The sequence below is a fragment of the Lutra lutra genome, chromosome 4 (assembly GCF_902655055.1).
Source record: "Lutra lutra chromosome 4, mLutLut1.2, whole genome shotgun sequence".
Taxonomy (NCBI): domain Eukaryota; kingdom Metazoa; phylum Chordata; class Mammalia; order Carnivora; family Mustelidae; genus Lutra; species Lutra lutra.
In genome coordinates, this window is record NC_062281.1 from 173385731 (window position 1) to 173411122 (window position 25392).

Here is a 25392-nt window from a genome sequence, read left to right on the forward strand (position 1 = left end):
ATGATCCCAGGGTCCTGGGATCGAGTCCCGCATCATGCTCTCTGCTCAGCAAGGAGCCTGCTTCTCCTCTCTGCCTGCCTCTCTGCCTACTTGTGATATATCTCTCTGTCAAATAAATAAAATCTTAAAAAAAAAGAAAGAAAGAAAGAGATAAAAAATATCTCCCCTGCGGGGTGCCTGGGTGGCTCAGTGGGTTAAAGCCTCTGCCTTCAGCTCAGGTCATGATCCCACGGTCCTGGGATCAAGCCCCACATCGAGCTCTCTGCTCGGCAGGGAGCCTGCTTCCTCCTCTCTCTCTGCCTGCTTCTCTGCCTATTTGTGATCTCTGTCTGTCAAATAAATAAATAAATAAATAATTAGGGAAAAAAAAAGCTTATTCTTGAAAAAAATATATAGATCTTCCCCGTTTTTGGCTTGAGCAACTGGAGGAACGAGGTTGGCATTTATAGCTTTGGGTAAGTTTGCAGAAAGTTGAGGTTAATACATCAGGAGTTGGGAGGCATATTAAGTTTAATATGCCTATTATACAACCAAATATTGATAATGATCCTGGTATTCAGAGGTGTGTGGGTTAAAGAAAAAATTTGAGAGCAGCCAGTGTATAGATGGCATTTAAAATCATGAGACTTGGGGCGCCTGGGTGGCTCAGTGGGTTAAGCCGCTGCCTTCGGCTCAGGTCATGATCTCAGGGTCCTGGGATCGAGCCCCGCATCGAGCCCCGCATCGGGCTCTCTGCTCAGCAGGGAGCCTGCTTCCTCCCCTCTCTCTACCTGCCTCTCTGCCTGCTTGTGATCTCTCTCTGTCAAATGAATAAATAAAATCTTTAAAAAAAAAAATCATGAGACTTGATGAGATCATCTGGTGAATGATTACAGACACACAAAAAGAGAGGGCGCTCTGAGCCTTGGGACATTCCAGCAATAAGAGGTCAATGAAAAAAACAGTAGAGAACAGTGAGAAGGAGATGCCGGTGAGGTAAGAGGAGAGTCCGAAGGGCACTGGTGTCCTGGAAGACAAGTGAAGATAGTGTTTTTAAAAGTAGGAAGGTGACCAACTGTGTCAAGTCAGATGCTGTTGGTCCAAATAAAGATCGAAAGTTGGTCATTGCTCTTAGCATCCCAATACAAATCAGACAAAAACCTGACGAAAGTAAATTCAATAAATGATGGGAAGAGACGGGAATTGGAGCCAGTGAGTACACCCAAGTTTTAAAGAAGTTTTGCTGTAAAGGGGAAAGGGTGTCGGATCAAGAGAGTGTTGGTATTTATTTCCACGCTTTTAAGATGGTAGAAACAGCAGGTAAGACAGGAACAATCCTGTAAAGCGGGGAAACGGAACGGGGGTGGGCGGGGGGGGGGATTACTAAAGCTCTCCCAGTAAACAGACAAGAGGCGATGGTATTTGATGGGTAGCAGATCCAGAAAGTCTCTCCCTTTCACAAGCCAATCCATGTCCGTTGAAGAATTTTTCTCTGTACACCTGTGGACCCTGGCCCAGTGCCCTGCTCTGCGCTTGTTGAACTAGCCCGAAGAGACCCCAAGCAACGGCTACGCGGCTTGTTTCATAAAGGGGGGTGGTCCTAGCCCTGCGCTCTAGGATCCAGACTTTCGAGCTCCAGACCCGCCGCCTTCCTTCCTCGCCTCTGCGCGAACACCTCAGCGGTCCAGGCCGGCGGACGTGGTCCCTGGCAGCCACCGTATCCGAAGTTAGTTGATTAAAAAGTAGGTGCTGGTGGGGGTAGGGCTAACGCTTGGGGATGGACTTGAGAACCGAATTGAGTGAGGATTGGGCCGAGACTTCAGGGGCGGAGCTTAAGGGCGAACTCTAGACAGAGAGTGGACCGAGCTCATGGAGGCGGGGCCTAGTGATGGACCGGGGCGGAGATTGGGCTGTGGGCGGTGTCAGCGCGAGGATTGGGCCGGGCGCTCTGGGGCGGTGCTTGGGGGGGGTGGGTAGTGCCGTGTCGGAAGTCAGAGGTCAGTAAATAGTGGTGATGTCATGCAGGCAAGATGGCGGAAGGGTGAGCCCGTCATCCAGCTCTCGGGCGTTGGGGCCTGAATTCTCCCAGGGTCGGGGTGCTGGGCCAGGGTCCCTGTGGGGAACAGGAGGCCAGCCCGGGAGTGCACGGGGCTGAAAGGGCGGGGTGGAGTCTCAGTGCGAGGGGGTAGGGAAACGGTCTGCCAAGTCTCGGCCCGCGGACCACATCTCAGGGAGAAACTGAGACCCGATCATGCGCGGGCAAGAGTCGCACCGCAGGGCCGCCAGATATATCTGTCTTCGCAGGGAGGACGTGGGCTGGTGGCGGAGCTGGCTGCAACAGAGCTACCAGGCAGTCAAGGAGAAGGTAAGCCGGGCCGGCGCCCTTCCTCCGCCAGGGCCTCGCGGCCGCCTCATACAAGCAGGTCCAAGCTGCCCCTCCCGACCAGTGTGGGCGCTGGGCCTCAAAGATGAGGCCCACCCACCCGGGCCCTACTGTTACCCCTGTCGGTCTTGGGGAGGACTGACCCCCGACTCAGACCACTGTGACACTAGCCACGGTGAAATACAGATTGTTTCAAAGGCCGGAGCTTCCTTTTTGTAGGAATCCATAGTAAGAGCAGTTTATTCCAGCTAAGGAAGTTCACAGCTTCGTAGAAGAGAGAACCTTTGATCTATTGACGAAGATGTCTGCAATAGAAACTTATTTCTGTAGTCATTCAAATTCTGGAACTCCACAGCTAGCACTCTCTGACAGGTCCTGAGGGTGCAGATGCTATCCTGGGCCTCACAAAACTCACAGTCTGGTGGAGAGGCAGCAATCCCTGTGGGATGATGAGTGAGCCTTGGCTCTGCCAATAGACAAGGCTGTTGTGTGTTTCTGTTCCACCCCATACTGGTTTGTCAGAACCAGCCCAAGTTAATCCTGAAGGAAAAGTTAATTACTGTTTACTTCAAGAAATTGGGGTGAGTCCTGCTTCAGGGCAGACTCCAGGAGGCTTCTGATCTCAGTTAAATCAGTCCTCTGCTCTGGGGGCATTTTAATACCTCCTTTAGCCTGCATACTTCCGTTCAGCCTCTCAGCTAGCTACAGTCTAGCTAATCTGAGAATGTCCTCAGTTGTTTATGTTGTTGTTGAGGACTAAGAGAATTTCACAGTGAAGTTTAATTGAAAAGCTCTCAAAGGACCTCAGAATACTGTTGAGCGATCTCCTGGAAGGAGAATCTGACATTCATTCAGCAACTGGGGCGAGGACTTTCTGTGTGTTGCCCTCAAGGCCGGTCTTAACCATAACTCATGAAAAATAGATAGTTGGTTAGCTTTCCATCTTTGTTCTTGGGAAGCTCCCTGTTTGAAGCCAGGGTATGGATGTTGTTTCTGCCTTTGACAGTTCCCCATTCAGAAAGAGGGGACTTAATTTCCCTCTCAGCTAGTTACTGTTACATGAACTTGTACAAGTTACTTAACCTTTCTAGACCTGAGTTCCTCACCTGTAAGATGGGAGTACTAAGAACACCTACCTGATAGTACTGTTGTGAGGATTAAATAATAACGTGTGTAAAGCACTAGGAACAATACTTAGCACACCGTAAGTAGTATATAAGCATCAGTTATTTTTATTAAGTCCTGAGGAGGGTGCTGGGGAAACCTCTTAAACACCACTAGTCCATTTTTTACTTCCATTTTTTCCCTTGGTCATTCAGTGCTTTCCTGGCCTTGCCCCCGCCCCCCTTGCCTTCCCATTCCAGCTCCATCTAGAATACTCAGTTCCCAGGACCCTCAGTTCCCTTGCACCCCTAGCATCCATTGCCCTAGAGACCACAGTTCTGAGTTGGTGCTGTAACCTGTCTTCCTCTGCTCCTTCCCTCCATCTACAGTCATTGTGCTTGTTTGCATTTATGCACAGACACTGATAAAGTCATTGCTCCTTGGTCCAACCACAGATTCCCCAAGCTTATTTAGGCCTAAGCACCCCCTCCCCCCCCCACCAAGCTTTTTCAGTCTCTGATTTGCTTTTCTTCCCCTTATCTTCGAAACTTTCCCCAAACCTAACTCTTCCCTCCAGTGCTCTGTTCAGCTACTTCCTCTTTTTTTGACCTCTAGGAGAAACCCTCACCTCCTACTTTTCATATTTGAAGTCAACAACATGATCTCTCATAACTCCCTCCCCATCCCTGCTGCCACCACATGTGAGCTTATCTGTAAACACACTCAGCTTCACCTATCACTTGCCAAATCCATCGGGTGGTTTTCAGCTCTTATCTTCCTGGGCCTTTCAGCTGCATTTGACACTAGTGATCACTCAGCCTCTTTCTTGAAACTCTACTCCTTTGGCTTTGTGGCTTGCTCCTCTCTCGATTCTCCACATCTCCTGGCTCTTCTTCCCTTGCTGTTGCATGACTTTCCCTTCTTATCCCTTAAAGGTGTGGTTTTTGAGGAGTCTTGTCTTCAGCTCACTGCTCTGTTCCCTCTACAAACTCTTCCTGGGAGACCTCTCCATTTTCATGATAGTGTGATTCCTAGTCCTTTTCTCTGAGCTTTACTGTTTGAGAATAATTCCTGCTGGGCAACTGTCCCAGTTAGCCCACTGTCATCGCACATCCTACGTGACCAAAATCATTGTCATCACCTTCTTTCTAAGCCTGCTCCCCCTTCCGCATTTTCTCTCTCAGCTGGCAGCCATCCATCGACCCAGTCACCTAGGTTAGCAGCCAGTGGCTCTTCCTTGACTCTCTCTTGCCCTCACTCAATACATTATTTAATCCCTAAATCTACCTTTTTTTGCTCTTATTTCTTGAATCGGTCCCATCCTTTCATCCTGACCAGCACTATCCTTATTCATATACTCTCATTTCCTTTTCTGAACTTTACAGCAACCTCCTGATGGGTTCTCTTCCGTCTTCTAATCTTGTCACTTTTGTCAGGCCAGTCACTGGAGTGACCTATGAAAAATGCAGACCTCATCCTGTCCCCCCTCCTTCAAACTCTCAGTGGCTCCCCAACTCCCACAAGGGCTGACCAGGCCCACCGTAGTTGCCCTTGGCAGCCTCTCCAGCTTTCTTCCAAACTACTTTTGCATTTCTTTCAATGTTCCTTAGGACTGAAATGTTCAGAGGCTGCAGTAAACCCTGGGCCCTGCTGTGCCCCGGCTTCCTTTACTGGCTCCTCTTGCTCATTCTTTGAGGTGCTCAATCCAGGCTTCCCTTCATCAAATCTTTCTAACTTCCTGAGAAAACACTGGTCACCACTCTGGTCTTGTACACTGACACTGTCATGGGAGCATTTTCCCCGGTAGACGATGACCTTCTTGAGGGCAAGCACCCTGTCGGTTCATACGGGTCCCCTCAGAGCTCACAGTCTAGTGAGGGAGACAGCTGTTCATCACATTATCATGGCAATGGTTATATAATTAAAATGTGCCCATGTACATGAAAATTTAACGAGCAAACATTCTTTGAGTACCTACTCCATGCCAGGTTCTATGTCATACACAGGGAGAGCATCAGTGAGCAAAAAACACGGGCTTTAAAAAAAAAAAAAAAAAAAAAAAAACACGGGCTTGATGTTCACAGAACTCTGTTTATCCAGGAAGCTAGATAATTGAACGGACAGTCATAAGTCTGCAGCATGACAAATGTTAGAGAACATGCAGGTACCCTGGGAAGCAGGGAGCCAAGCTAATCTGAGGTGCCATCAGGGAAGCTTCTCTAGGGAGGTGACATATAAGCATAGATCTGAAGGAAGAACCAGAGTTAACCAGGTGAGGGGGGTCATTCATTGTGTTTGTTCACGTATGTGTTCCGAAGAGTTACAATCATGGGTTTAGACACCCTGGAGGTAGGGAGGATGCTAGATCATTTGAGAAACTTGCAGAAAGCCAGCTAGAGCTCAGGGAGGGACACAGTGGTAGGGGAGAGTCTGCCAGAGAAGAGATGAGATGAGCTTTGGAAGTGAAGGTAAAGATTTTTTGCTTGCTCATAGGATACTGTGTAAGCACTGAAGAATGGAAAGCAGGGACAGCCTAGTCCGCTTTGACTTCCAAAGCTCACAGCAGTGGCAGGCACAAGGACAATGTAGTGGAGGTCTTTGATGCACCCTGCAAGGAGTCAGTTTGAAAGAGCAGGTTGGCCTAGACCAAGGTGATGGCAGAGTGGTTGGAGAGAATGAATTAATAAATGACCCCTCCACCCTAATTAAGTAGTCCTGAGTCTGAAATGGAGACATGATTCCCACTCCCAGAGAAGCTTCTTGCCTATAGACGACACTGCCCCATCCAGAGACATCCCAAGCTGATGAAAACTAGGCAGGCCCTTCCCCAAAGAAAAAAATCACCAGAACCCTCAAAAATGCTAACACACATACACACACACACACACACACACACACACACACACACACAATGAGAAGGCTTGCCAGGGCAAACACAGAGGTAGTCTGGGAAGGTACCCCCCCCAGAGTGGGTAAGGATGAAACAAAGCAGGGCAAGACTCAGACCAGAGCTGATGGCCTGCGGTCTCATGTCATCTGAGTGCAGGATGAGTGGCAGGTCAGTCCGACAGAAGCAAATACCCATTCTGCTCTATGGATGAATAGAATCCTGGCGTGGTAGAACCAAGAACCCCTCAGAGAGAATCCAATCCAGTATTTCTCGACATCCACTTTGTTGAATATAAAAATCACACACCTTTTTACTGGCATTAAATTGTCAAGAGTTATTCATAAATGCTTTCTAAGCTAATGTGACAGGTTCATGAAATTTTTCAGACAAATAATTTCACATACTGACACATATTTCAACTGAATCTCCCTGTAATGAAAAAAGGAAAAGTAGGAACACTTTCCGTTGATTAAAAAAATCACACACCTTTTCTTCATGTTATTTGAAATTTGAAACAAACATCACAACTTAAAGCATATCAGAGCAACACGTCAGACTCTGTTGTATTTCCAGACAACATGTGCTCCCTTCCCCAGCCTGCTCTTGAACCACTGACAGGGCCGCCTCCCTCATTTTACAGGAGAAACCCGAGACTCGATGAGAGTTACTTGTGGCCCCAGAGCTTCTCGAAGTGCTGGGGCTGAGACTCATCCCCATTCTCAGAGCAACAGGAAGTCCCTCTGTGCGCTGCTGTTCAGTAATCCCAGGTCATGGGCTTGGGACAAGCCAGCATTGTTTCCGCGCCATGGCACCTGAGTTTTCCATATGTCTTTCTGGGACGGAAGAAGCCCAGAGAACAGGAACAAAGGGTAGTGGTGCCAGCTGGCTCTGTCATCCCTCTCTTGTCTTCCCATAGTCCTCCGAAGCCTTGGAGTTCATGAAGCGAGACCTGACAGAGTTCACCCAGGTGGTGCAGCATGACACGGCCTGCACCATTGCGGCCACAGCCAGCGTGGTCAAGGAGAAGCTAGCTGTGAGTACTGCCTCTGCCCTCGGAGTGACTGGCCCTCCAGCCTGACCTGACCCAGACCCTTGGTGGGGACACCCCAACCTTTCTACTATTGAGTGATTGTTCCTGCCCAGAGGCTCCCACTTTCAAAGAATTGTGTCTGTCGAGCAAACAAGCTACATGGAAGAAGTATTACCAGGCTGTCCCATTTTTGTATTGTTTCAGCAAATGTTTTCCTGTTCGCAAAGTCATTCATTATATAGACGATGTAGAGAATACCTTAAGTAAAAGAAAAAGAAAGACCTAGAGACACCCTTAATTCCATCTCCCAAAGATAACGGCTGTTAATATTGGGGGATATGTTCCTTAGGTCCACTTTCTTTTTCAAAACTGGAATCAACTGAATACCGTGTTTTGTAACCTACTTTCTGACTTGATCATTGCAGACCATGCTCTCCAGCATCATAAATGGCCTGTTACTTTGCTCTGTAGGTTCAGCCAGTTCCTAGGTTCCTACTGCATTTTTTACTGGTACTATAAACAGAGCCACTTTGAACATTCCGATTGCTAAATCTTTGCCCTTCGTATTTTCTTTAATAATAAAATACTGGAAAAGATCATAGGGTGAGTACAGTTTTAGGCCTTGTGATACTTATTGCAAAACTACCCTCCAGAAAGTCTGTGCCAAGTTATATTCTTACTGGCCCTGTTTTTATTGATCAGAGACATATAGCAGAATCTTCTTGCGAGATAGGAGTTAGATTCTAAAGTCAGCGTGAAAAGTGAAAGTTGTATATGGTTGGCTTTCCCTGCAAATCTCAAGCTTCTGATGAGGTATAATATACGGGTTTTGTATGAACAGTTTCTCCTTTAGTGCTGGGACAATTGCACTTTCTTCATTTGAGCTCCCGCTGAACCATTTGCCCCGTGATTAGAGGCCATGTTACGAGAAACATGTTTTGGAGTTCTTTCCACCAGCCTTGTTTGGTTACTCTTGTAACTTGTTGTAAATTACTGTCTGCCTGCTAATGCCAGCCGCTGATGGGCATGGACGACAAGGAGTAACCCTGCTGATCTGCTAGAGTCCAGCCAGGAGCACAGATGCCATTCATTTCTTCCATTTATTCATTCCTTTTCTTCATTCATTGATTGTATATCTGTGCCAGCAAGTGCTAGCACGCTCCTAGATTCCAGCTGTAAAATGCTGGGAGAGCCTCATCAGGAGTAAATATTATGCTTTCCATGAGGTTTAGAGCCTGGCCCTGTCAGCATCCCGTCTGTGCTTTGCTTCGAGGCCATTCTGACCAGTGTGGCTCAAGCTCCATGTCCCACTTGCCCCTTCTAGCTGATCCATATGTTGGCCCTCAGCTGGTCCCAGGTTTGCCTCTAGGCAGGGATATCTGTTCTCATCCTGCCCATATTTCCCCAACCTTTTGTACAAAATGTTCCACTTCCTGAACAGCCATGATGATGAAATTGTAATATTACAGTACTGCTGTTTGGTAAATGTTTGTTGTATGCCAGGCATGGTACATGCCTTATCTTTTTTGTCACAGCAGCCCTCTCAAGGAAGTCTGTTTATCCACATTTTACAGATCATGAAACAGACTCACAGAGGTTTAGGTCTCCAACAGTGGTACCTTTCCCACCACTCTACCCAGAGGTCCTCTTCCCCACTTACCGTGTATGGTAGGCATCCTCTCCTGCCAATTTTTGATCAGCCTGACTGGCCTTGAAATTTTGATGAAACAGAGTTCTGCTCTGACTTACCCAGGCCTACTGGGTCCCCATTCCACATCTCCCTGGCTGCCTCTGTCCTTCTCCAATCCCAGAGATGGGATGAGAGGCCGTGAGCACATCCTGGTCCCCACATAGGGAGCACACTTTTGCCCCTGATGCTTCACCCCTCAGTACCCGTCCCCTAGATTATAGCCTGCTGCCGGGCCACCTGTTTCCTCTGCTTGCTTCTCTCTGCAGACTGAAGGCTCCTCGGGGGCAACAGAGAAAATGAAGAAGGGGTTGTCTGACTTCCTAGGGGTGATCTCCGACACCTTTGCTCCCTCACCAGACAAAACCATAGACTGCGATGTCATCACCCTGATGGGCACGCCCTCTGGCACAGCTGAGCCCTATGATGGCACGAAGGTATCCATTACATTCATCCTCCTCTGCAGGTGCCTACCAGCACTGGGTTCTAGTTTCCAACGTGCACTCACAAAAGCGATACGTGTTCAGGCCAGAAAACAAACATGTGTATGTAACTAAATTGAAGAATACTAGTAAGCAGAAGTATAATGATTCCTAAATCCAAAATCCCATCCCTCAAGGAGAATCACTGATCTCTCTTTGGTGTCTAACCTGTCATTTCTTTTTGTTTGCAAGCATTGGTAAAGATAGTTTGGATTTTTTTCTTTTTACCCAAAAGGCACTTTATACATGCCATTTTATAACCTGCTATAAAAAAAATGTTTAAAGTATATTAGCATCTTTCTTAATCACCATCATCGTAATGTCTTTAAATTCTTGCAAGTAAAGATAGCGTCATTATTCATTTCCCTCGTGTTGTACATTTGGATTCCCTTTAGCTTTCAGCCGTAATAAGGACTGCTCTACGGGCATGGTACTCCCAACACTGGGGTTAAGGCTGATTTCCAGTGGGAATGAGTGCATGGGCCGAGGATGTCTTCAAAGCACCTAGATCAACCACAGCAGCAGGATATTTCTTACACATTTTATCTTCTCAGCATTACTTCTTACGTTTCAGAGTATTTTCTCCTAAATGCAGTGTAATGTCACGGCAGTTGGGCCTTCGTAGCATTTTTACCACATTGAAATTCCATTCGAAACACAATGATTTTTCAAGTATTATCACTAACGCCACCACTTAGTGACCATTTGAGTGGAAGTGTGAAATTTCTTAAATGGTAGGATTTTAAATTATAACAGCAGTGGATCACAAAGGCCCTTGCTAAAGTTCTGATAAAGACAGCCAGTCCTTGCTTCACTTAATACTCAGGAAGGAGGGTGAGGTTTTCTGTTTGTCGCTCCTGTGGCCCTAACAGGAACCCAGGAGGTAATTCATTTGGCAGACTGCTATGAAATTTAGAAATTCTTGGGCCTGGGCGGCTCAGTCAGTAAGCAGCTGCCTTCAGCTCAGGTCATGATCCCAGAGTCCTGGGATCAAGCCCCATATCAGGCTGCCAGCTCAGTGGGGAATCTGCTTCTCCCTCTGTCCCTCACCTCTCTTTCACTCTCTCAAATAAATAAATAAAATCTTTTAAAAAGAAAAAATATTAAGTTCTTGATGAATGGTTTTAATTTGAGGGAGCTACATTCCTTCAAAATTTACCCATAAATTTGGGCTTTATTAATATATTTGAACTAACATTTTTCAAGTTTCACATAATTCAGAAGCATTTTATACATATAATTTTATAGTCTGCTTACACTGTATTTTCTTGGTTCCCAAGGTAGAGTAAATACTAGGGGAAAGACCATTTTTCTGAAAACCCCAGTTTTGCCCTCCTAGCCCAGTACTCCCCTCTCTAGCCATAGGGTGAGCTGAAGAGTGCCCCATGGGTCTGGCAGCCAGCAGGGGGAGAAGCTGGATTGAGGTTGACTTCTAGTGGGAAAAAAATGTATAGGGGAGGGACATCTTCAAAGCACCTAAATTAACAACAATGGTAGGGTCTGTGTCAGAGAGGAGATGTGTTCTCTCCCTAGCACTCCAGAAGTCCTGTTCTTTGTTTCTTACAGGCTCGCCTCTATAGCCTGCAGTCAGACCCGGCAACCTACTGCAATGAACCAGATGGTGAGGGGGCAGCCGTGAGGGGGCAGGCCTGTAGGGAAGGGAGATGGGGGGATTCTGGGATGAGCACCCTGTTTGTCTCTGATAGCATAGGCCCGGCTCCCGTGTGTGGAGGGATGAGAGCGGGGCTAGAGCACGCCTTACACCTTACGTGTGGCGGGATGGGTTGTCAGTCCCTTTTCCTCCCTGAGCCTGAACTGTGTGCATCCTGGTCTACAGAGACTTTACTCCACTCCCTCCCATTCCCCTCAGGCCCCCATCCCACCCTAGCCCTGCTGCCCTGCCTGCCTTCTCTTGAGCGTTTGCCAAGCCCTGCCGTGCAGCAAGTCCCAGGCTGGGAACTGGAGCTCAGAAAGAGAAACGGGCAACCGTGGAAGCAGCGATAGTAGGGATGGAGTCCTGCTTCCATGGACAGGAGCCCAGAAGGAAAGCACCCAGCCCGACCTGGGGAACCTAGGAGGTGACACTGACATGGAGGTTTTAAGGGTGAATTAGAAGTAAACTAATTTCGGGGCGCCTGCCTGACTCAGTGGAGCTTGCAACTCTTGATCTTGGGGTGCTAAGTTCAAGCCCCACATGGGGCATGGAGCCTACTTAAAAAAAGAAAAAAGAGGTAAACTAATTTTACTTTTGGCAGTGGGAGAAGGCCGTTCAAGCGTGGCGACAGGATATTTGAAGCTTCTGCACTGGGGAAGGCTGATGAGGGGGCATGTGAGGGAAGGAGGCAACGAGAGCTGTCGGTTGGGGCCCTGTCTGGGCCAGATCAGAAGGGCTTTGGGTGCCAGACTAAGCAGTTTGAATTTTGCTCTGTATGCCTCAAGGTAGTGGTTCTTAACCTTGTTTTAGTCATACAGGTCTTTAAAAACCTGCTGATAATGACAAGCCCTCTCTCCACAAAATTTTATAATACAATAGGGGAATTCTTTGACCCTCTGAAGCCCATTCTTGGGTCCTAGCTTAAGAAGCCCTCCCTAGGAGTGCCTGGGTGGCTCAGTGGGTTAAGCCTCTGCCTTCGGTTCAAGTCATGGTCTCAGGGTCCTGGCATCGAGTCCCGCATCAGGCTCTCTGCTCAGCAGGGAGCCTGCTTCCCCCTCTCTCTGCCTGCCGCTCTGCCTACTTGAGATCTCTCTCTCTGTCAAATACATAAGTAAAATCTTAAAAAAAAAAAAAAAAAAGCCCTCCCCAGGGGCACCTGGGTGGCTCGGTCGGTTGAGCTTCCTACTCTTGGTTTTGGCTCAGGGTTGTGAGAGCAGGGTCCTGAGATCAAAGACTCAGAGAAGAGTCTGCTTATCCCTCTCCCTCTTTCTGCGCCCCCCTACTCACTTGCTCACACTCACTTTCTCTCTAAAATAAATAAATCTTTAAAAAAATAAATAAATAAAACCCTCTCTAGAGTTGACTGACTCAGTCAGTTGATCATGCAACTCTTTGATGTCAGGGTCATGAGTTTCAGCCCCACAGTAAGAATTTACTGAATAAAAAAGTAGTGGGATGCCTGGGTGGTTCAGTGGGTTAAAGCCTCTGCCTTCAGCTCAGGTCATGATCCCAGGGTGCTGGGATGGAGCCCCGCATCAGGCTCTCTGCTCAGCAGGGAGCCTGCTTCCCCCTCTATCTCTGCCTGTCTCTCTGCCTACTTGTAATCTCTGTCTGTCAAATAAATAAATAAAATCTTTAAAAAAAAAAAAAGTAATAATAATAAAAATAAAAGACCTCCCTAGAGAACTACTGAAGGGTTTTGCGGGCTGGGGTGATTAGATTTTGCATTTTGTGGAAGAGTCATCAAGCATGGTTGTAAAGGGTAAACTAGAGAAAAATAGAAGATGGGAAGACTTGATAGGAGGCTTGGTAGGAAGACCAGAACCTAGGGAGTGGCAGGTGCATGGAAGAGGACAGTGTGCATACGAAGACGCTGAGGAAGTGGAATGCAGAGGGATCGGATAAAGGAGGAGTCCAGGAGGGCCCCCAGGGCTCTAGCGGATAACCACGTGGGACAGTGTGGGAGAGAAGAAAGTGAACACACGTGGGGTTTGCTGCACTTGAGCAGGCAGGAGTGTCCGGAGGACACCTGGACCCCCAGATCTGGAGCCCAGAAGGATAGCTGGGGCTGTGAAGATGGAAGAGTTGTCGGCGGAGGCAGAGGTTAAAACTTATGGTTTAGTGGAACTTATCTTAACGGGAAAAAAGAGAATGAGAAGAGATAAAGGAGAGGAAAAGAGGAGTCCACTGAAGACTCTGGTGGAACAACTAGAAGGGTGGGAGGAAAATCACAAAAGCCCAAGAAGCCAGGAGAGAAGAGGGCTCCCAGGATCAGGAGAGGGATTGGTCACATGAGGGAGGGCAGAGAGGTAGCCATGGAAACATGGGGCCCGTGAGGACCTGAGAATAGTGGTTTCAGAGAGGAGGGGGTTCAATGGCCAAGTGTAGTGGGCTAAAGTGTGAGCAGGCTTGTGAGAACATGCATGCAGACTATAGGCCGTCCTAGAGATCACTTTTCAGTGCCTTGCCATGGTATCAGTGGGGCGTACTACCCCATTACCCTTCCTGACCCCCCACCTTTGGCGAAATGGCTTTGGAAAAAGCCTTAAGCTTTCCTCACTCTCCTTATCCATGCTTAGGTGTCTTTTCTGTAGGCCGGTGTTCCCTCTCCAGACCCAGGAAACTGACCATCAGCGTTTGTCCCTCTGCAGGGCCCCCGGAATTGTTTGACGCCTGGCTTTCCCAGTTTTGCCTGGAGGAGAAGAAGGGGGAGATCTCAGAGCTCCTTGTAGGCAGCCCCTCCATCCGGGCCCTCTACACCAAGATGGTGAGGGCCCAGCTGGTAGCACCTCAGCCAGCTTCGGTTTCAGGTGTCGGGAGGTGGGAGGGACCTACCTAGAGTCACTCCAGAGTCATCTGGCCCAAAGAGCCATCAGAGACCCTCTAGAGGCAGACCAGCCAGGTCCTAAGCTAAGAATCCATGTGGGTAAAGCTGATTTGCCAAGTTTCTGGCAGTCATGTGAGAAATGGAAGGGCCAGCAAAGCCTGATGGGAATTCTTTTCTCCTTCCTTGGCCTAGCTGGGTCAGGAAGGTGGGTGTAGGGGTGGAGGGTGTAAGTGCTCTGAGAAAAACCGCCCAGCCACTTAACCACATCGGAAATCCAGAGCAGCTCCAGGCAGACTGATAAGACTGGGGGCACAGACCCTACACAACCACTCCCAGAGTCTCATCTCCACTTCCCCTCCCTCTAGGTCCCAGCAGCCGTTTCCCATTCAGAATTCTGGCTTCGGTATTTCTATAAAGTCCATCAACTAGAGCAGGTATGCTGGCCTGGCCTCGGGAGGTCTTCCACTCAGCCCTTGGGGAAGTAGGCTGGATTTTGTTAAGGGAAGAAGGGGCACAGGGTACCAAGAGCTCTGGGGTCAGGGCCAGGGTCTGGGAAGAGCTGGCCCTGACCAATTCTGGCTGTCTCCCCCACCACCCCAACACACTCAGGAGCAGGCCCGGAGGGATGCCCTGAAGCAACGGGCGGAACAGAGCATCTCTGAAGAGCCTGGCTGGGAGGAGGAAGAAGGTAAGAGATGGTGAGAGGTGGTGGGCAAGTAACAGGTCCTATCGTGCCTCTGGGGATCATCTGGCCATTCTGTAAGCATTCTGCCAAGAGAGACCTGGCACCCAGGGAAGCATAGGGCATATATACAGCATCTGTATATGCTGAGGACAGGCTCAACTAACAAGGGAATGTTTGCCTGGGCTGGTGGAATTCCTGGTTCAGGTACAGAAATCACTGGGTCAGGAGCGGCAGATTCCCCTGCCAGCCCATGGACCAGCCCCTTCAGAGTCACCTGGGATGCTGACTGGAATTCCAGATTCCCTCCCCCCGCCCACCATTCTAAATGAGACTCTGGGGGGATGTGGCCAGACTTGCTTTTGGCTTCACGCCCAAGCACAGGAGCCCAACACGGGGCTTGAACTCGTGACCCTGAAATCAAGACCTGAGCTGAGGTCGAGAGTCAGATGCTTAACCAACTGAGCCACCCAGGCACCTCCAAACTTGTATTTCTGACAAGCTCCCCTGGTAAAGTGCATGCCTGGCCGGGTTCGGGAACCACTGGGAAGTGTTGGCTTAAGGAGGTAGCCAAGCATCCTCTACCTGGTAGCTTGGCTTAGGACAGTAAGTTAGAGCCACCCGTAGGCCTTTACCACATTTATTAAGTGTTCTCCTTATTAAGGAAGGTTAAGTGTCTTGTCCAAGATCATGCAGTGAGGATATAGCAGAGCCCGTCCTGAACCCAGAACTGATTCACTGTCAGATCTTAACTTTCTAATCTATGACACCACCTTGGGCTGTGCTGCTGGAAGCTGAGTGTCCACCAGCCATATGCTAGGCCTTGTGGGTAGGAGAGGTTTTGACCAACAGGGAGTATCTGTGGATGAACCGTGATGGGGAGAGGGTGAGGAAGCTGGTACCCTTTAGTCTTGACCAGAGTAAGCTTTGGCAGGAACCTGAGGTCTGTCTGCAGAGCGCTCCAAGGTTGCTTTGGGGCTGACCAGGGCACATAGCCGTCTTCCCCTTTCTCTCTTGACAGAGGAGCTTGTGAGCGTTTCACCCACGTCTCCAAAAGAGGCAAAGGTTCCTGTGGCCAAAACTTCTACATCCCCTAAAGGAGGACCTGGCCCCCTCAGCCCCTGTGAGGAGAATCCTGTGACTCCAGCCGAGCCTCCTACAGAGGTGACCCCGTCAGAGAGCAGCGAGAGCGTCTCCCTTGTGACACAGATCGCCAAACCTGCAGCTGCAGCCAAGGCACCAGGGTTGCCCAAGGACCTGTCCCAAAAGCTTCTAGAGGCATCTTTGGAGGACCAGGGTCTGACTGTGGATGTGGGTGAGACTGGGCCCCCGCCCCCAGCTCCGATGAAGCCCCACACCCCTGCTGGCCGCCCCAGTGGCCCGGAGCCCAGGCCTCCAGCCAGAGTAGAGACTCTGAGGGAGGAGGTGCTCACAGACTTACGGGTGTTCGAGCTGAACTCCGACAGTGGGAAGTCTACACCCTCTAACAATGGGAAGAAAGGTAAGTCAAGGCCAAAGCCCGGGTTGGGGGCGGCGGGGGGAGGAGGGAATAGCGTTGCTACCCTGTAAGGCAAACTTGTGTCCTCACCCTTTGGGAGGATCCCAGCAGCAGTTGTCCTTGTGATACTGATGATGACAGCTGCTGTCTGTTAAGTGTTTATTACCATATTTCATGCATTTAAAATATACCTGTTTTCTGAAATGAGGGTGCATCTTACAATCGTTAGGGTCTTAGTTTCAACAAAGTAAGGTTTGTGCCAGGTTCACTTAATTTCTCATTACATCTCACAGCCCAGCGAGGTCAGTATTATTGTCCTTTCTTATAGTGAAAACAGTGAAGCTCAAAAACGTTAAGTAACTTTGCTCGAATTCGCATGACTGGGAAGTGGCAGGCCCAGATTCAGACCCAGGTCTCTCGGACTCGGAGCCCATGCCCTTAGCTACCACCCTGTGCCAGTTTCCCTGCATTTGGACGATGCGGCCTTGTGCTGGGTTGGAAATCCCTGTGACATTGATGGATGTCAGAGGTCTTCTCCCCTGGGTGACCTCAGGCAAGTCATGTAGCTTCCCTAAGCTTACTGCATTGTTATGAGTTTGAAACATAAACAGCACTTACAGGCATAGTTGAAAAAAGAATAAAATGAATCCTCATGAACTTGCTGTGACCCAGCTTAAGTAATAAAGCTTTAGTTTCTTATCTGTGTAATGGAAGTTTAGACTGGAGACTGACTTTTTGTCAAAGGGGAACCTCTCTAATGCCTGGAATTAGACAGTGATAGCTCTGGTGTTGACTTTTTGCCACATCCAGACTGCCTCTTCAGAGATAGCTGATTGTCCGAAGGCCACTCCACACACACACACACACACACAGTCTCTGCTGACATACCAGCCTCTCCTGAAACACACACACACAGTCTCTCCTGACACACCAGCCTCTCCTGAAACACACATACACAGTCTCTGCTGACACACATACCAGTCAGCCACAAAACTTGACCAGCAGGTGAGCCCATGCCTGCCAGCGCAGTAAGGACTGGTTTGCTGCAGTGGAAGGGAGACTGGCCCCGCCCCACCCCTACCCTGCTCCCTGATGGGAACAGAGGGGTAGGGTTTCCAGTTTCCAACACAATGCTTCCCTTCTGGCTCTGGTTCAGTGAGGTCATCCATTGAGCTCCTACCTACTCTTTATGAGACACTGAGGAGGGAGGGGCAAAAGCCACAGTCTTTATGATGGAGCATGACGCAGTATGGGCCAGGCTCGGTGCTGGAGTTCAGAGAAAGAAGGAACCTCCGGCATCGGAAGTTGTTTCACCGAGGAGACGGGCATTGTAGAAGAGAGGTGGAGAGTTTGGGGCAGGTGCAGGGGCATGGTAGTCCCGGCTGAGGGACCTATGACGTGTGGATAGCAGAGGCCAGGGAGCACGCTGCAGGGATGGTGACAGAAGCTCATTTTGCTGTATTATCTTCCAGGAGAGGGAGGAACAAGAAGGGCGGATGGATTAGCTCAGAAGTAGAACTTAAGAGCCTAACCTTAAGGTGAACTTGGAAGGTTGGACTTGGCCTGACCAGTACTGAGAGCTTTACATGTGGGGCTAAGGGCTCAGGCTCTGGGGTTCAGAAAGTTCTGGGTTCTAATCCCAACCTTGCTTCTAAAGCATATGACTTGAGAAGTTACAGATCTTCTCTAAGCCCCATTTATTCCTCTGTAAGTTGGGGGTAACTGTTTCACGATAGGCCCTCATTCAGGGAAGAGATCTGAGTAGAGCCCTGCTTTGGGGAAATGATAATAAGGAACCATGTCTGAGCACTTTCTATGTCTGTATAGGTCTGTGCTAAGCACTGGATATGCACATCATTCAATCTTCACAGAAGCCCAAGAGATCGGAGTAATTTTCCCCATTTTTTTACTGGAAGGAAACACAGATCAATCACCCACCCACCAAATATTTAGAAAAGTGTAAAATAGTGTTTTGGGAAGGTGGAAGAACAGGTGATGCCCAAAAGGCAGTGGGGGGTTTGGCTGGGTGGTACGACAGGCCCATTTGAGGTAGTGTTTGTATAGAATTGGGCCATGGGAGAGCAAGATCAGAAAAATTAGTGGTGGGTTGAAGCAGGACAAAATGAGATTATGGGGAAGCTGTAGCACAAGCTCTCCATCCCTCTGCTCTCCCGCCTCTGACATGCTCGGGGGTTGGGGCGGGGGTTGCAGGAGGGCTGGGGAGTCACTGCAGAAGACCCACTAGAAGCAATTGTCGTCACTGAGCTGGGGGAAGCCGGGGTCTTGGACTAGGAGGGGCACAGTGGAAACAGAGTAGAGAGAGTGGATCTTAAAAGAATGAAGTCTTGGAGACAGTGACTCCTTTTCCCTCTTTTTTTTTTTTTTAAAGATTTTATTTATTTATTTGACAGAGAGAGATCACAAGTAGACAGAGAGGCAGGCAGAGAGAGAGGAGGAAGCAGGCCCCCTGCCGAGCAGAGAGCCCGATGCGGGACTCGATCCCAGGACCCTGAGATCATGACCTGAGCCGAAGGCAGCGGCTTAACCCACTGAGCCACCCAGGCGCCCCTCCTTTTCCCTCTTATGTCCATATCCTTAGAGGACAGAGGAGAGCTTGGTCCCTGTGCGCAGCAGAGTCTCCTGCGGTGGCCTCGCCATAGGGTTTCCCAAGGTCCCGGGGCAGTCACTGTCATTGTAGAGCTGCTTCCTGCCTTCATTTTGTCCGAAGATCCATTTAATCTCAGAGCCTGGACTTAGCCTGCTCCGGTTCCCTTGGCAGGAAGGAGGAGGAGAGATGGGGATAGGCCTGTGGCCTGCGAGCTAGGAGCAGCCCTGGGCTCACGGCCCTCCTTCCCCAGTGACTGACCTGACAGTGGCTTTTGCCATCATTTCTTCTCTGGGGAAGCAGAGTTCTGGTTAAACAGAATAAAATGAGCTGAGTGACAACACTGTGAGATTAATAATCACCCGAAAACTCCCCTTTCTTAAAAAAAACAACAGCAAAACTTCATGAAAGCTTAAATTGTTTTGGCATGAGTCTGTTCTCTGCCATACGCACAGTGTCAGGGAGATCTTAGCACTCTTGTCGTGTGACAGGACAGGATGGGGGAAGGAGGCACATGGGAAAGAAAGCCCTGATTCTCATCTCTGCCACTCGAAGCCTCCATCTCGTCCTCTAAATCGGACTGTTCATACTCGCCTCAGAGGGTGGATAGGAAATGCTCCAAACTGTAAGCTGATACTCTGTTTTTTACCCCTGGAAGGGCTGCCCTCGAATTTAAAGCCTGAAAATGAGAGTTTCACATCCCTGGAGGGCAACCTGAGGTCAGGGAAAGCTGTCATGGCCACAGCCACAGCTCTGAGATGAGGAATCTTCCAGGGGTCGGGCTTCTGACCCACAGAAAGCCCGGTGTGTGCCACCAGAGTGTCCTGAAGACATAGGGAGACTTGGACGCGGTTCTGAAGAACCAGGTCTCCGTTGCTGGTCTGCCCTGGCCAGTCACCGGGCCACATGCAACATGACTTATCTCGGAGACAGTGCCTCTGACGGCCCCGTTTGCTAAATTCCCACCATGTGTACATGTTATGTGCACTTCACGTTGACATCTCTGATCTTAACACTGTTGTATCTTAGAACTTCAGGCCCAGGCCTACAAGGAGTCCCCAGGTACCTATTCATAATTCAGAATTCTGGGCCACTTACCTGGGCCTGCAGGGTCTGAATGAGGGGGGTGGGGAGGCAGTCATCTGCATTGTAATCTCCTGTGTGGTTCTCTGCAAAGAGGGTGGTTTTATCCTTATTTTATAAATAGACTGAAGCCCAAAATAACTTAACCCAAGACTACACAATAGATAAAAAAGTAGGGATTCACAGGTCTGCGTGGCTCCAGAGACCAGGCATGATCTCACAAGGCTGCTTGTGGCCAGCCAGGTGGCTAAGAAGGAGAACAGTACAAGACCCCTTATAAGGAACGTTAGGGGTGCTTGGGGCAGGGGTGTCAGAGCCTGGGTCCCTGGTGAGGAGCAAGCTGAGCAAGAAAAAGCAAAGGACGTGTTTATAGGTCATGTCGTTGTGAGATCAGGGACCTACTCTTTTTTTTTTTTTTAAGATTTTATTTATTTATTTGACAGAGATCACAAGCAGGCAGAGAGGCAGGCAGAGAGAGAGAGAGGAGGAAGCAGGCTCCCTGCGGAGCAGAGAGCCCGATGTGGGGCTCGATCCCAGGACCCTGGGATCATGACCTGAGCCGAAGGCAGAGGCCTTAACCCACTGAGCCACCCAGGCGCCCAGGGACCTACTCTTTTTGAAGGTGCTTTTAATAGATGAGAAAAAATACGAAGTAGTTTATGTTCATTTTAGGAAAAAAAAAAAAGGAAAATTATCCCCTGACCTCATCTCCTAAAGGTAGTTATTGTTAGCATTATTGTGGGTATGTTATGCATCTTTTTTCTATGTATACAAACATCTCAGCTTATTTTTTAATAGAATCATACTGCATATACTTTTTTCCGCATCTACTTTTTAAAAAAATCTATTTTTGTAGTTTTCTTCTTAGAATAACTTTCACGTGTACATTTTTTTTTTAATGTTGCCTGTAAGTCATACCCAAATGTGCATGTTGAGAGCAGTGATTGCCAAACTTAGCAGACATCAGAATCACCTAGAGCAGGGATTAGTAGACTTTTTCTATGGCCAGATCACAAATGCTTCAGTCTGATGGAATGCCCTCAGCTCTGCTGTCGGCGCAGGAAAGCAGCCGTGGGCAATAGGGAAACAAATGGCAATGGCCCTGCTCCAGAATTTAATTTCCCAAAACAGGCAGTAAGCTGGATTTGGTCCCCGCGCCTTGTCTGCCAACCCTGCTTTAGGAAAGGATTCCATGAATATTTATTGAGCACAAACTCTGTATTCGAGGCACTTGGCAGACCTGAGAAAGGAAAACAAAGATCCCTACCCTCGGGGAGCACACATTCCAGTTCCTCTATTATTACAAATAAGCAGAGTCAGTCTCATGATGTGATATATTTGAAAGTTGGTAAATGCAATGGGAAAAAACAAGTAGTTTAAAGTATAAGGTAGGATGGTGTGGGGCAGGGGGGCGCCTGCGTGGCTAGTTGGTGAAGCGGTTAAGCGTCTGCCTTTCAGCTGGGGACATGGTCTTGGGGTCCTGGGATCAAGCCCCTTACTGGGCTCCCTGCTCGCCGGGGAGCCTGCCTCTCGCTCTCCCTCTGCCCACCCTGCTCATGCTCTTTATCTCATTCTCTATCTCAAATAAATAAAATCTTCTAAAAATAAATAAAGTAGGACTGTCAGGGTAGGCCACATTTAGATGGGACGATTTGAGCAAGGAGATGAGGAAGTTGGCCTGTGGATGGACATCTGAAGAGAGAGTTCTGGGTACAAGGAAGCCCATGCAAAGGTCCTAAGGCAGGAATGTGTCTGGTGTGTTTCAGGACTAGCAAGGTCAGTGAAGGTAGAGTGGAGTAAGTGAAAAGGAAAATGTTCTTTGTGTATGTCTTCTGGAAGATATCTGTGGCTCTGGGGAGCCTCCACACCAGACTGCTTCGCCACTATAGTAACTTCCTTTTTCTCACTTAATAGTTTTAGACTGTTTTGCCATGTGTATAAGTGTTCTGCAGCCTAACATTTAAAAGTCTCATAATCTATTATGTGACTACACCATTTATTTTTAAAATTCCCTATCAGTGAACTCTCAAGTTTGTTTGTTTTTGTTTTTGTTTTTTTAATTTTCATCACTATAAACAGCACTACAGTGAAATTCCTTTTGGTTAAATCTTTGACTCCAGGATTTTTCCTTAGAATAGATTCCCAAAAGGAGAATCACTGAGCCAGAGTGACAACAGAATGTGAGACCTTTGATGTATATTTGCCAGGCCCTTTTAAAGAGTGCTGTCACCCCCAGCTACAAACTGTCCATACATACCCCTTACCCCTTCCCGCCTTTCACACTGTGGATCTCGGTTCTAGGCTCAAGCACGGACATCAGCGAGGACTGGGAAAAGGACTTTGACTTGGACATGACCGAAGAAGAAGTGCAGATGGCACTCTCCAAAGTGGATGCCTCTGGGGAGGTGAGTGGGCCTGATTGGCATCAGGGAAGCAAGCCCAATGATCCCAAGGTCTGAGGACTCTCCCCATCGGACCCAGCCATCCACTAAGGGTGGATCCCTGCTCGTCTCTGAGATGGTAGCTTTGGGAAGGGTGCTAGAGCCTCCATTCAGGCCCTGAATTGTTCCCATCAGCAGGCTCTGCTTGCCCTAAGTTCCAGGGTGGATGGTGGGAGAGTTCCTGACATTAGCTCTGCATGAAAGTACCTGAGGAGCCAATAAAAAAAACGCAGGCTCCAAACCCTGCCCTACATCTTCTGATTCATGGTCCCCAGGGATGGGACCTGAACAGATTTCCTGGCCTTGGGGCAAACAGCAGTGTGATCTAGGGCAAGTTACTTAACCTGAGCTTCTGTTTCCCCATCAAAAACCTAGAACTGGCCCTAGAAGCTTGTAAGCTGTGATAGATAACACACCTAGACATGTTAGGCATCATGCCTAAGACATGGGAGTAGCAGTGAACATTACTGAAGCCACCACAAAACCCAGTCCAACTAGAAGTTCAGAGGCCTTCCTACTCTTAGGCTTCTTTACCTGCAGAGTCGAGCGGGTCATTGTGAATGAAAGACAGGGAGAAAAGCTCTCACAACTACTAAGTGACAGGACTGAGGCTCCAGCCCAGACATCTGATTCAAGTCAGTGTTTCTTCCACTGTCACCCAAGAACCACATGATTCCTTCCATCATGTAGCTCATGAAGCTGCTGTAAAGAGGGGAACAGATGAGACAGACAGGCAGGGCCTCGGTTTTCATATTGGAAAACTGAAGCCCGGGGAGAGGTAGAGACCTACCCAAGAGTCTTTGGCTCCTGTGACCTCACTATACCCAGAGCAGAGAAGGCCCCTAAGCCCCTCTCATGTCACAGGGGCTTGATGCTTTCTGTGTTTCTACGGCCCTCTGTAAAACCTGACAGCTGGTTGCGTAAGCAGAGTCATTGTACTGCCTCTCAGACCCAGGATCAGCTGACAGCAGGCCGACAGAAAGTGCCCTGGGGACACTTGAGCTGAGGGAGCAGGGTGCTAGAGCCCCTGAGGAAGACCCTGTGAGCTCCCGAGCCCAGTGCCACCTTGCCTCTGATCACAGTGCCCCTCTCCAGTTCTCCTTAAGGGACTGACCGACATGGCTCCTGGAGGCAAGGTGTCCCCTTCTAGCATCCAGTGTGGGCTGGTGAAGCATTTCCTTGGGGTCTGGAATAATCAGAGCAGCAGAGCCACCACTTAGGCAGAGGGCAGCTCTGCTCCCCAGACACATTCCTTAAGACAGTGGTTCACTCTCCCAGAGGCCAGGAGGGTATGGTGGTGAGGCTGGGGGGAGTGGATGGGCTGGTCTTTGGGCAGGTGGGGGCGGGGGACTGCAGAAATGGAGGCAGCAAGGGGAGGTTGGGCCTGGGCTTGACTCAGAGGAGTAAATATGTATTTGTGCTCTCCATTATCCCCTTCTGTCTGCAGCTGGAAGATGTAGAGTGGGAGGACTGGGAATGAGGGGAGCCGGAGCGTGCTGCTCCCCCACCCACAGAACCTCCCACCCCCTCGCTCGTCTCAGCCCAGCCCTGGAAGACACTGACTGAGAATGTCCCCCCAGTGGCCTCTCTCAACCAGAGCTCTGGGCACAGATTCTGGGTGGCTCCTTACTGGTCCTTTGGGCCTCTGCTCACATCTGGGAAGGGGCTCACTAAATCCAAACCAGGAACTCTGACTTGTGCCAACCATAGGATGACTCAAGGGGGAAGAGACTTACCCCCCTCACCAGAAGAGCCTACATTTCTCTGCTGAACACCCACTGTTCTTAGGGACTCTTGCTGGGAAGTCCCAAGGGATAATTCTAGCCCCTCTACCTGTGTAGACGGAAGCTAAGCACCAGTCTCCTGGAGGAAGCGGAGACAACACTCTGTCCACCCATAAGCAGGCAAGGAAGGCCATCCCACCATCCTTGGCTAGACCGGGATGGCAAGCACATTCTGGTTCCTAGCCCAGTGAGTAAGAGGCATTCCTCTCTGGGAAACTTGCCTCTCTTGGGGAATCTCCCCCTCCCAGGCATTTTCCATTCCCAGAAAGGTTCCTCGTGGTTCCAAATCTAGAGACCAAACCCTGAGTTCCCACCTCCTTCCTCTTGTCTGGCCCAGGCTGGTATGTCCCCATGCCTCTCCCAGGGCTTCTTTGTGTCGGATGCACCCAAGTCCTTAGCCCAGCTGTGCCACCAGCAAGAGTCTGCTCTTGCATTTCTTCCCCTCCCCAAGAAGGAAGGGGGTCACTTCAGGCCCTTCTCTGCATTGCCTGGCAGGATACCTTGTCCAACCAGCTACCCACCACCACCCCCCTGTAGCTTAGGACACAAACCAGCTACCAGCAGTACAGAGCAGCGATCGAAGCCGAGTACTTCCGACTCTGGTAAGCCTGGCTTCTCCCCCTCAGCCCTTCTGCTTCTTGAAGGGATATGCTGGGGATGAACTTCTTGAGGCTCTCATCAGGCTTCTGCAAAAGCTCTTCTTCCTGAAGACTGACCCAGTCTTTGTGGCTCTCACCCTCCACTCTGGTAAAGCTGTTCCTCTCTTGGGGGAATGAGGGGCTGCAGGAATTCCTGGAGACCCTGGTGCTTCATGATGCTGCTTGGTGATTCTGGTACAGAGTCTGGTGTATTCACCAGTGATCTAAAGGGAGTGTGGTCAGGTGTGCTAAGAGTGGCAGTCATTTCCACTCCAGACCTTCAGTGAGGGGGTGGGATGGAAAGAATGTTGAATCTTTTTTTTTTTTTTTTTTGACGGGATGGGGTTTTTCTCTTTGTAATTATTTCTTTAGTTTAATTAACCTTTTGGTTGTTTGTGCAATATTATATATTTTAAATTATAATGCATCTCCCCCAGAGTATTTTGTAGCCAGGAAAAGAAAAAAGGAAAAAAAAAAAAAAAGATTCTAACAGCTGTTAGTTTTGTAATTAAAAAAGAAAGAAAAAAGAACTTTGTCCTGAACCTTTTCCAGACTTGCTGTTATTAAAGAGATTCAGCAGAAGCTGGAAGGTGTCTGGGGGTCTATCCTTGTCCCCAACAGTGGC

At 49.1% G+C, this 25392-nt stretch overlaps 1 protein-coding gene across 3 annotated transcripts; it reads left to right on the forward strand.

Moving 5' to 3' along the window:
- Positions 1-1660: 1660 nt before the first annotated feature.
- On the forward strand, positions 1661-25349 carry BSDC1 (BSD domain containing 1). 3 transcript variants are annotated; one of them, XM_047726048.1, is made up of 11 exons: positions 1661-1721; positions 2284-2344; positions 7273-7389; positions 9343-9510; positions 11122-11176; positions 13861-13976; positions 14402-14470; positions 14646-14724; positions 15740-16219; positions 22206-22309; positions 23793-25349. In XM_047726048.1, the coding sequence occupies exons 3-11, from the start codon at positions 7294-7296 to the stop codon at positions 23823-23825; spliced, it is 1200 nt and encodes a 399-aa protein (XP_047582004.1). In that variant the 5' UTR covers positions 1661-1721; positions 2284-2344; positions 7273-7293; the 3' UTR covers positions 23826-25349. The 3 variants fall into 3 exon arrangements, with proteins under 3 accessions (XP_047582004.1, XP_047582003.1, XP_047582005.1); XM_047726047.1 differs by lacking the exon at positions 1661-1721 and adding an exon at positions 1953-2020; XM_047726049.1 differs by lacking the exons at positions 1661-1721; positions 23793-25349 and adding exons at positions 1953-2020; positions 22481-22559.
- Positions 25350-25392: the final 43 nt, after the last annotated feature.